Consider the following 11,873-nt stretch of genomic DNA (forward strand, 5'->3'; position numbering starts at 1 on the left):
TCATGGAGGGTGGTGAACCTGTGGAATTCTCTACCACAGATGACTGTGGAGAACAAGTCACTGAATATATTTAAGAAGGAATAGATTTCTAGACAACAGGTGTCAGGGAATATGGCGATGAGATAGATTATCAGCTATTGTCATATTGAATGGTGGCGCAAGCTCGAAGGACCAACTTGGCCTACTCCTAATTCCTGTGTAACAGAGAAGATATGTGTGTATTTCTGTTGAGGGCAAGCACCAGCACAATGATTTGATTTGATTTGATTTATTATTGTCACATGTATTAGTGTGCAGTGAAAGGTATTGTTTCCTATGCGTTATACAGACAAAGCATACCGTTCAGAGAGAAGGAAACAAGAGAGCACAGAATGTAGTGTTACAGTCATAGCTAAGACATAGAGAAAGATCAACTTAATGCAAGGTACAGTAGACATGTTTTTACTTTAAGTCACGTTTCTGGCTGATGGGTAGCAACAAGTCTCTGGGCACTCTCAGCTTCTAGCAGGCTCACTCCTTCCTGTCACAGCAATTGAACCTTCTGATGTCCTTTGAAAATCGTTCCACTCTGAGTGAGTATTCCAGAGCAGACTTCCACCAGCTAGACCCACCTTGATGATTCATTGGTCCTTAAATCTCAAAAGTCCGATTCATTCTGTTCCCTTCTTTTGGAACAGAAAAGCAGCTTTTACAAATATTCTGTTTAGTTGTGAATACCAGATGCTCTTCACTGCAGTGGCTGCTGCCGCTCCCACAGAGGGGTAAATTCTTTGGCTTCTCCATTCTGAAAGCAGTTGTCCCCATTCCTTAATGTCAAGGTGTGAAAGCTGTCACTTGGATATTTCCCAGTAGATTTCAGTTTGGATCATGCGGGTATCTTTCTGGGCAGAGTTAGTATGATCACCATCCCTGCTATCCAGGACACTTTCTTTTACCTTAAGTTGAAAGTGACATTGTAAAGCATCACTATCTTGTAAAGTTCAATATTCATAACAGGATCCTGAAAAGGGCTGTTTATGAAGTTGTGGATATGCACTCTTCGTTAGAATCCAAATTCAGCAATTTAACTTTTTCCTGTTGATTCATGGTTTTACTTCTCCAGAGGGTTCATCTTCAAGCAGTCAGCATGATTTGGAGCACTTGTGTTAGTGTAATGATGGTAGAAATTCCATTTATAATTAATATAAGGGTTGAGTACAGGCAGTGACCATTCAGCTCATTGTGCTGATATGCCAGCTCTTACCCAATTGCTCTGACAACCCTCCGCTTTCTCCATAGACCTGCTAACTTCTCCATTACAAGCTTTGACAAAGAGCTGTCTGGACTCGAAGTGTCAGCTCTTTTCCTTGCAGATGTTGCCTGACCTGAGATTTTCCAGCATTTTCTGTTTTGATTTTAGATTCCAGCATCCACAGTGATCTGCCTTTACAAGTATTTGTCCAATTCCCTTTTGAAAGGTACAATTGAATCTGCTTCCACCATCTTTTCTGGCAGCACGTTCTATTCGCTCATTATATAAATAAAGGATAAGCCAACATACAAAATGGGAACAGGAGTTGGCTACTCATCTCCTCACGCTTACTCCACCATTCAATAAGATCATGACTGATCTGCTTGTAATCTCAACTCCACGTCCCTGCCTACCCCTGATAAACTTTCACCTCCTTGCTTATCAAGAATCTAGCTCTACCTCAAAATCATTCAAAGATTCTCCTTCCACAGCCTTTTGGGGAACAGAGTTCCAAAGACACTCGTCCCTCAGGAATGAATTCTTCCTCATCTCTGATTTAAATTGACGACCCTTTATTTCTTTAAACAGTGACCCCTTATTCTAGATTCTCCCACAAGGGGAAATATCCTCTCCACTTCCGTCCTATCAAGACCCCTCAGGATCTTATTACAACAAAGGATAGCACAGTACAGGAACTGGTCCTTCTGCCCACCAAGTCTGTGCTGACACAGATGCCTCTCTAATTTAATGTTTTCTAGCTGCTACATAGTCCATATCCCTCTATTCCCTGCTTATTCATGTATCTACCCAGATAACTCTTGAATGTTGTTATAAAATCTACTTCCGGCAGCGCGTTCCAGGCATTTACTACCCTCTGTGTGAAAAACTTGCCCCTTACATCTTTCTTACACTTCTCCCCCCTCACTTTCAACCTATGCTCCCTAGTAATTGACCCTTCAAGCCTGGGAAAAAGACTCTGACTATCCACTCTAGCCTGTCATAATCTTGTAAACATCTATCAGGTCCCCCCCCTCCTCATCCTCTGACGCTCCAATGAAAACAATCCAAGTTTGTTCAACTTTTCTTCGTAGTCCATATCCTTCAAACCAGGCAACATCATAGTAAATCTCTTCTGCACCCTTTCCAATGCATCAACATCCGGTAGTGTGGCGACCAGAATTGTACACAATACTCCAAATGAGGCCAAACCAATGTCTTATACATCTGCAACATGATTTTCCAATTCCTATACTCAGTGCCCCGACCGATTAAGGCCAGCATGCCTTATGTCTTCTTGACCACCTTGTTTACGTGAGTTGCCACCTTCAGGGAACTGTGGATCTGCACACCTAGATCCCTCTATGCTAATATTTCTAAGGGCTCTACTATTTACTGAATACTTCTGCAGTAGACCTTCCAAATCGCATCATCTCACGTTTGTCTGGGTTAAATTCTATCTGTCATCTTTCAGCCCAGGTCTCCAGCCTCTTTATAAATCATTGTATCCTCTGACAATCTTCCTCACTATCAGCTATTTGCCCAATTTTTGTATCTGCAAATTTACTAATCAGATCACCTAAATTTTCCTCCAATTCATATTATAAACAACAGGTCCCAGCCCTGATCCTTGTGGAACAGCACTTGTCACAAACCTCCAGTTTGAAAAGTACCCTTCCACTGCTACTCTCTGCTTTCTATGCCCAAGCCAGTTTTGTATCCATCTTACCAGCTCACCTCGGATCCCATATGACTTCACCTTCTGTCATCTCGCCATGAGGAATATTATCGAAGTCTTCACTAAACTCCATGTACACAACATCTGCAGCTCTGTCCTGGTCAATTTTTCTTGTCACTTCCTCAAAAAACTCAAAAGTTTGTGAGACATGGCCTCCCCATTCACAAAGCCATGCTGCCTATCGCTAATAAGCCTATTTTCTTCCTGTTCCCAAGAATCATCTTCAGTAATTTCCCCGTCACTGATGTAAGGCTCGTAGGCCTGTAATTTCATGGATTGTCTCTTCTGCCCCTCTTAAACAGAGAACAATGTTAACTACTCTCTAATCCTCTGGTATCTTGCCTGTGGCTAAAGAGGATACAAAGATTTTGGTCCACGGCCTCAGCAATTTCTTCCCTCGCCTCTTTCAGTATTCTGGGATAAACCCTATCTGGCCCTGGGGACTTGTCTACCTTAATGTTTTTCAAAACGTCCAATACCACCCCCCTTTTTATTCAACATGTCCTAGAATGGCAACATCCTCCTTTCTACACTCACCATCCACCACAACCTTCTCCTTTGTGAATACTGATGCAAAATACTCGTTAACGACCTCACCCACCTCTTCTGGCTTCATACACACATTCCCTTGCGTGGACCTAGCCTTTCCATAGCTACCCTCTTTCTCCCTAAATACTCATAAAAAGTCTTCAGATTCTCCTTAATCCTGCTTGCCAAAGGCATTTCTTGGCCCCTTTTTGCCCCCCTAAGCTCCCGTTTAAGCTCTTTCCTGCTACCTTTGTATTCCTCAAAAGCCTAATCCGCTTTCAATTTCTTGAAATTTATGTATGCCTCCTTTCCCTTTTTCACTAAGCTCATAATCTCACTTGTCATCCAGACTTCCTGAGTCTTGCCATCTTTATCCTTCATTTTTACAGGGACATACTGAATTGTTAACAACTGACTTTTTAAAAAAAACTCCCACACATCAGATGTGGATTTACCCTCAAACAGCCACCCCCAATTTTACAATCCCTACCTCCTGTCTAATACTGTCGTAGTTAGCCTTCCCCCCAGTTTAGTACTTTCACTCTGGGATTACTTCTATCCTTTTCTACCTCTCTATCTTGGGACTTATAGAATTATGATCCTACACTGTTCCTGAAATGGTCTCCCACTGAGACATCAATCACCTGTCTGGGCCCACTTCCCAGAACGAGGTCTAAGCTCAGAACCGTAAGTTTTGATGCTGTCGCCTCTTACTCTTCTGAACTCCAGCGGATACAAGCCTAGCTTGTCCAACCTTTCCTTGTAAGACATTCCAGGTATTAGTGAAGTAAACCTTCTGTGAACAATTTCCAAAGCATTTCCACCCTTCCTGAAATAAGGAGATTAATACTGTGCACAGGCTCCAGATGTGCTCCGAGGAACATTTCCTTGCACTAGTTTTTTTCATTGGTATTGGTGCTTTGTACTATAGATATTTAATTGAAGGTAAATAGTTATAAACACGTTGGCAGTTGTCTCTGATTGGGATTGTTCAGTGTGGTGGTTGGTGTTACTAATGTCCAGTAAGAAGTCTCACAAAACGAGGCTAAAGTCCAACAGGTTTATTTGGTAGCACGAGCTTTTGGAGCACTGTTCCTTCATCACCGCAAGCTTGTGCTACCAGATAAACCTGTTGGACTTTAACCTGGTGTTTTCAGACTTCTTATTGTGCCTACCCTGTCCAGTGCTGGCAGCTCCACATCATGGCTACCACTAATGTCCAAGGATAGCACTCATGCAAGTGTGATGGAATTGCCCTGGCAAATGTCTTGGAGCTTTCACAGAGCAGTTGCCAACATTTTGGGTTGAGTAACTTCTGACCCCCTTGCCTTGCACCAGTTACCACCGTGTGGTATTAAGGACCTGTCCTTTACATTAAAATAACATTTTGTGCAAATTAAACGCCTTTAATCACTTTTACTGCAGGTGCCAGCATCATATTGAGGAGGTGAAGTACTAGGGGCACTGCTTATTTCCTGTTTCATTTTATTACCCCTCCCTAGCGTACAATCTCTCTTCTAACCTTCCCCATATATAGTGGGTTGTAATAATCAGCTGCGAGTACTATGGTGCACTGAGCTGACCGTCCCAGTGTAATGCTGTATTAATAATCGGCGCAGGGTTCCTGTGATACATCACACTCTCACACGCAATGTTTCCAGATTTCCAATGTGTTGAGTGCAGCAGAGAGTGGTATGTCCTGTTTATGCAAAATCTGTTTCCCTGAGGGGATGCAGTTGACTTTACTTTGGCTGTGCAGACTGCAGAGGCACACCGCTGCAACAGTTCATCTTTGCATACTCTCCGTGTCTGCCAGAAACATCCTAATCCCACAGGGGAAGCAGGGAAATAAACACGCCTCCTGTCCAGGATACCACTGAGGGATGTTTTTTGTCCAAAAGGCAGGAGAGCCTCTCAAGGAGCTAGTGACCAAGTTAATGGACCAGGAGAAAGACAATTGGCAGGTCATTGTCCAACGTTAAAAATTAGACCTCGCAGGATCTCAGCAGGTGGGCAAGGGCTGCTGCAGCTGGAGGGTACTGGTGAGCTTGTGTGTGTTTCAGTTTTAAACACACAACTCTAATTTGAATCAGTGTAATCCATTGTTTGGATGAAATGTTAAACCCAGGCCCTGCCTGTCATAGATTCATAGAGGTTTACATCATGGAAACAGGCCCTTTGGCCCAATTTGTCCATACTGCCCTTTTTTTTAAAACCCCTAAGCTAATCCCAATTGTCCGCATTTGGCCCATATCCCTCTATACCCATCGCACCCATGTAACTATCTAAATGCTTTTTAAAAGACAAAATTGTACCTGCCTCTACTACTACCTGTGGCAGCTTATTCCAGACACCCACCACTGTGTGTGAAAAAATTGCACCTCTGGACACTTTTGTACCTCTTCCCTCTCACCTTAAACCTATTCCCTCTAGTTTTAGACTCCCCTACCTTTGGGAAAAGATATTGACTATCTACCTGATCTATGCCCCTCATTATTTTGTAGACCTCTATCAGATCACCCCTCAGCCTCCTAGGGTCCAGAGAAAATAGTTCCAGTCTATCCAGCCTCTCCTTATAACTCAATCCCCTGGTAGCATCCTAGTAAATCTTTTCTGCACTCGTTCTAGTTTAATAATATCCATTCTATAATAGAGTGACCAGAATTGCACACAGTATTCCAAGTGTGGCCTTACCAATGTCTTGTACAACTTCAACAAGACATTCCAACTTCTGTATTCAGTGTTCTGACCAATGAAACCAAGCATGCCAAACGCTGCCTTCACCACTCTGTCCACCGTGACTCCTGTTTCAAGAGGCTATGATCATGTACCCTAAATCCCTTTGTTCTGTAACTCTCCCCAGTGCCCTACCATTAATTAAGTCCTACCCTGGTTCAGTCTACCAAAATGCATCACCTCGCATTTGTTTAATTTAAACTCCATCTGCTATTCGTCAGCCCACTGGCCCAATTGATCAAGATCCTGTTGCAGTTGGAAATGACTTTCTTCACTGTCTGCAATGCCACCAATTTTACGTGAGTCCTCTCACATGGGTTTATAAATTCCTATGGCATTGTACTGAGGAAGAGCAGGGGAGACAATCTGCTTCTTGGCTTAAAGAATAAAGAAAATTACAGCACAGGAACAGGCCCTTTGACCCTTCAAGCCTACACCGACTATGCTGCCTGTCTGAACTAAAACCCCCTACCCTTCCTGGGACCATATCCCTCTATTCCCAACCTATTCATGTATTTGTCAAGACGCCCCTTGAAAGTCAGTATTATATTTGCTTCTACCATCTGCCCTGGCAGTGAATTCCAGGCACCTACCACCCTTTGTGTAAAATAAAAACTTGCCTTGTGCATTTCTTTAATTCTTGCCCCACACACCTTAAACCAATGCCCCCCAGTAATTGACTCTTCCGTCTTGAGAAAAAGCTTCTGACTATCCATTCTGTCCATGCCCCTCATAATTTTGTGGACTTGTATCAGGTCTCCCCTCAACCCCTCATTCCTGTGAGAACAAAGATTTATCCCTTAACGTCACAGAAAGCAAACTATCTGGTTATTATCCAAATTGCTGTTTGTGGGAGCTTGCTGTGCACAGATTAGCTACTCCAATTCCTACATTACAACAGTGACTACGCAAAAAAATTCTCGTTGGCTGCAAATCACTTTGGGGTGTCGGAAGAATATGACGGGCACTGTAGGACTGGCAACGCACCTGAATATTCACTTTAGGGAGAGTTGGAAGATTGATGACAGAATTTTGTTATTTTTTAATCTGCCTTCTGAGTATCAGTTGCACTTTCTACATATTTGTGAACAACCTGCAAGTCAAAGACCAAAGCTCAGGAACTGTTCAATGGATGCCTGCATCCAAACCCTTTGAAACTCAGCCTGTTCCTATTCTTTTTGCAGGAACTATATTCCAGAGGTCAGAATTCTGTCCATTCCCAACCTACGCTTCATGAAGGTGAGTAATTTTTGGTCTAATTTGTGCTGTTATTAACTCATGCTTCTAATTCCAATTAATATTAACTTGTCTGCGCAATCACAAAATGGAAACCTGTGTATCCTGATAAGTCACTATTTTTACCTTTAATTCAAGTGATTTGAATTAATTCTGAGTTATCTGTTCAAATAAATTCACTGTCCTGTGTCATTTGCAATTTCCATGAAATTTCAGAGCAGATTTGTTTGCTGAAATTTGACTTCATAGTCTCTTGATGTTTCTTAACAAATTCTATTTATTTCAAGTCACTGATTTAATCAACTATTGATCAGCTTTGGTGCTGCAGCCCTGAGGACAGATCCTGCCTCTGCCAACCGGTTTCTGCCTTGTTCTAGTTAGACAGAGATTTGACTGTGAGAGGGAGAACCTGTTGGGAGGATCAGAGGGTTGACGGGGAGGCTGGGGGTGGGAGGGTGAAGGGAAAGGGCTGAAGGGTGGGTGAGTGGGGGGGGTGGGCTTTGCAGTCGGTCAGAATGGGGGGGGTGGGTTTTGATGTTTTATACTCTGTGATCTGCTTGTAGGAGAGCCAAGTGCTTCTGACACTCACTAACCCTGTGGAGAACCTCACACACGTTACTCTCCTGCCCTGTGAAGACGGAGACCCTGACGATGTGCACAGCACAGCAAAGGTAACTTGAGTCAAGGGGGGGAGAGCTTTATTGCTGAAGCTCCCAATCTATTGTGAAATTATTTTCTAATTTACTGCTTTGCTTGAGCGGGTGGTGTTGGGAATCCGTTGCTTCCGCAAGGGTGAAACCACATGTAAAGCCAGAGCGAACCACCTTTGCTCGGATTAGGACCTGAATTGTCCCCGAACATTGACAATGTTCTTCCCAGCACCTATCAGTAGTTTCAGGGTCATTGCCACAACCCTTTCTAGTTTTCACTTCCCTCACTGTCCTAGATCCTCATTTACTCTGCGTTTCACCCTGTCATAACCACAGCTTCTCCGAACTCAGCAAGTTTTCATTGTTTTTCCTGGCTTCGCAGTCACCGCCTTTTACAACTTTCACACTCTCCTTGGTCATCAGGATTCAGTTTGCTTCTCTCATACTTAGCTGGAATTCCCTCCGCTACACTGAGCGTCTTCTCATCTCTCTCTTTCATACTCCTTTTCCCGCTCTCTAACAGAGTGCTTCCTTGTTATCTTCTATTAATACCGCGCTCCCCCCCCCCCCCCCCCCCCACTGCGTCTTCCCTCGCTTTTCCTTCCCCTTGTGTCTCCCCCTCCCCTGTACTTTGGTGACGTGCAATTGGCTGTCGCTGACCCACTGAGTTGTGTCTCTGTTCCAGGTTATTCTTCCTTCGAGGGAGATTGTTCTCGCTGGGAAAGATGCAGCAGCTGAGTATGATGAACTAGCTGAACCTCAGGATTTCCACGATGACCCAGAGTAAGTGATGAATGGGGCAGGGTGAGACATTATCTGCAGTAGGTTTTGCAGGGCTGCTGGTACAGTCACCCATCTGCTACCTCCTTCGCTAACAATTTGCCAGCACTGGTAGCTCAGAACATGGAGCTAGAACTACCTGGTCATCAATGCTTTGAGCTGCAGTGATTCAAATCTTCTGTGATGTTTTCCCAACTGGAGCTCAGGCTGAGACTCGATCGAGATCTTCACCCTTGATCTGTTGACAGGAGGTGACACGGAGATTTGTGAATAGGGTTAATTATGAGAAGGCCATTCATCCCCTCAAACCCATTGTACTAGTCAGATCGTGAGAGATCTATACCCCAACTCTTTGTTACCTGCCCTGGCTCCTTGTGCCCTGAAACCGTTACCCAACATCAGGCTTATTGCTCAGTGCTCCCTCGCTGCTGCCCCCTCCAGCCCTGGAGTGCTCCCTCGCTGCTGCCCCCTCCAGCCCTGGAGTGCTCCCTCGCTGCTGCCCCCTCCAGCCCTGGAGTGCTCCCTCGCTGCTGCTGCCCCCTCGTTACGGCCCCTCCCATCCCGATGGAGCAAGTTGCACCCCTGGTCTGATTGGATAATTGTGTCAAAGAGCTAGCACCGACATAAAGGCTGAATGGTCTGTGCTGAGTGTTTCATTTAAGGTTCACTGACCAGTCTCTCCCATTGCAGCATCGTGGCCTTCCGGAAATCCAACAAGATTGGCTTCTTCATCAAAGTCACCCCACAGGTGGAGAGCGGAAACGTCAACATCAGCTTCAAGCTACGCTATGACTTCAAGAACCTGGCGGGGCCAATCCGACCTCTGGAAGAGGGGGAGCAGAGTGCAGAGGTCATTTGGCTGACTCAGCACGTGGACCTGAGCCTGGGGCCACTGGCTGCCTGAGCCCTGTGCACAACCTGGCCTATCGAGTGACCGTACCTTCCCCTACCCCCTCCTCACAGCCCAGAGTGACGGCTTGCAGCCTCCAGCCGCAGACGGAGCTGAGACCGCGTTGCAAACAATTCATTAACTTGCCGGTGTTTAAAGTCTCTGCCTCCCTACCCCCTCGCCTCAGTAACAGCCCACACCAGGAGAGTGCAGCCTACAGCTTATCCTGAAACCTCCCTGCCGCATCGTGAGCTGGAACCTGTTTGGAATTTTCTGGGAACCTCTCGGGAATCTGGATGGAATGAATGGACAAACCAGGACGATAATGCAGCCCAACATTACAACCACGGCATGGGCTGTTGGAGGCATTGCAACATCTCATGGCGCTATAGAAATGCAGTTTTTGATTTTTGTTGCATGTTTTTGTACATTTTTAGAATATGTTCTCAGAGTTGGCTCAGTTTAAGAATGGTCACACTATGCAATGTTTGCGCACTCTCTCTCTCTCCCCCGCCCCCAACACCCCCCCCTCAACAAATAATCTTCTCCACACTCACGCTTCCTAGGTCGGTCACACTTACCCAATGCTCGCAGCCTGTTGCCAAGCTCGCAGCCTAACCTGTTCAGGTAACCATTTCAAAGACCTGTTACCTCAGAACATTTTCTTAATGCAGCATAGCAAGCCTCCTTATTGCAGTTCCTGTCCTTGCACTCACCCAATCATCATCATGCCCTTGTTAAACTCTGCAAATTAACCCATTGAGCCTCATTCCTTCAGTGAGCCCCCTCCAGGAACCTGTCTCCCCCGACCATTGAGCCCCCTCCAGGAACCTGTCCCCCCCCGAAAGCAAGCCCCTCCTGTGCTCCAGCAGAGATTCTCAATCCTCCAAAAACCTGTCTGAATCTATGCCTCCTATTGAACCCCCTCATGTTCATTACCCCATTGTATCCTGGGCTGCATGATGCTGGGTGTTAGCGAGTTCGCTGCTGCCTGTAACCATTGTGCTGTGACTGTTAGTGATATACTGGTGTATTTAAACATAACTTATATAGGACTTAAAACAATAAATACAGGATTAAAGACCAGGCTCTCTGTTCCAAATGTTTTTCTAGGCTGCATATTAAATGTGTTTTTGCTGCTGCAGTTCTGAACTATGAACGTGGGTTGGAGCCAGAAGCAATATTACTCATCATTTACAGCACAGTTATTGCCCATCGCCTGCTGCTATTTCTTCCACGTTTATCACTCTCCACCCATCTCAATATCTTTTGTTCCATTCTTTCTCACATGTTTATCAAGCTGCTGCTTAAATATCTCTTACTTGTCTCCACCGCTCCCTGCAATCTTCGAGACCTTGATTAGGTCTCTGCTCGGCCTTCCTTATGGAGGACAAGTCCACCACTCAGTTCAAGCTGTCCCCCCCAGATTGGCGAGTTTAATTTCCATCAAACTGCCTGTTTCTCAGGTTCCGTTAATCAGCCCTGCCTCATCCCAAACCACATCCGCAAAATAGGACCCAGTTTCGCCGTACCTCACTCCCATCCCACTGGGATCTCTGAAGGAGGGGCAGTCTAGCGGAGATGAACATCCCACTGACAGCCACAACGTGAAGCTAACGCTCGGGGGGTGGAGGGAACCAGAGTCTGAACACCCAAAACCTTGTCCTGGTGCCTGACCATCTTCCGTGTGGTTCATTTTTCGGTGGGGGGAGAATTGGAGTTATTGGGGAGAGAGAGGGGGAGATTGGGGTTGGGGGAAGGGGGAGGTTGGGGGGTTAGGTTTCGGGGGAGAGGGGGGAGGTTGGGGGTTAGGGTTGGGGGGAATTTCCAACACAGTCATCATTCATTGGATTCCTGCTGCTGTTTATTCCACATTTACCACACTGCCCATCTCATTGTCAAAAGTCTTGACAACACCAGGTTTCAGTCCAACCGATGTATTTGATAGTAAATTCACTAGCTTTCGGGTTAGCCCCTTCGTCACGAAGGGGCTAACCCGAAAGCTAGTGAATTTACTATCAAATACATCGGTTGGACTGAAACCTGGTGTTGTCAGACTTTTTACTGTGTTTACCCCAGTCCAACGCT

The 11,873-nt window shown here is 45.4% G+C and overlaps 1 protein-coding gene across 2 annotated transcripts in view; it reads left to right on the top strand.

The window, feature by feature from the left end:
- Positions 1 to 10,469, top strand: part of dctn4 (dynactin 4) — a 38,464-nt gene extending 27,995 nt beyond the window's left edge. For both annotated transcript variants that reach the window (XM_080201259.1, XM_080201260.1), the window contains 4 exons: positions 7,415 to 7,469; positions 8,030 to 8,137; positions 8,802 to 8,899; positions 9,587 to 10,469. In XM_080201259.1, the coding sequence (XP_080057385.1) occupies positions 7,415 to 7,469; positions 8,030 to 8,137; positions 8,802 to 8,899; positions 9,587 to 9,800 (475 nt within the window). In that variant the 3' untranslated portion in view covers positions 9,801 to 10,469. The remainder of the gene's footprint in view (positions 1 to 7,414; positions 7,470 to 8,029; positions 8,138 to 8,801; positions 8,900 to 9,586) is intronic.
- The last annotated feature ends 1,404 nt before the right edge of the window (positions 10,470 to 11,873 follow it).

This window comes from Carcharhinus amblyrhynchos, chromosome 13 (assembly GCF_965287045.1).
Source record: "Carcharhinus amblyrhynchos chromosome 13, sCarAmb.v2.hapA, whole genome shotgun sequence".
Taxonomy (NCBI): domain Eukaryota; kingdom Metazoa; phylum Chordata; class Chondrichthyes; order Carcharhiniformes; family Carcharhinidae; genus Carcharhinus; species Carcharhinus amblyrhynchos.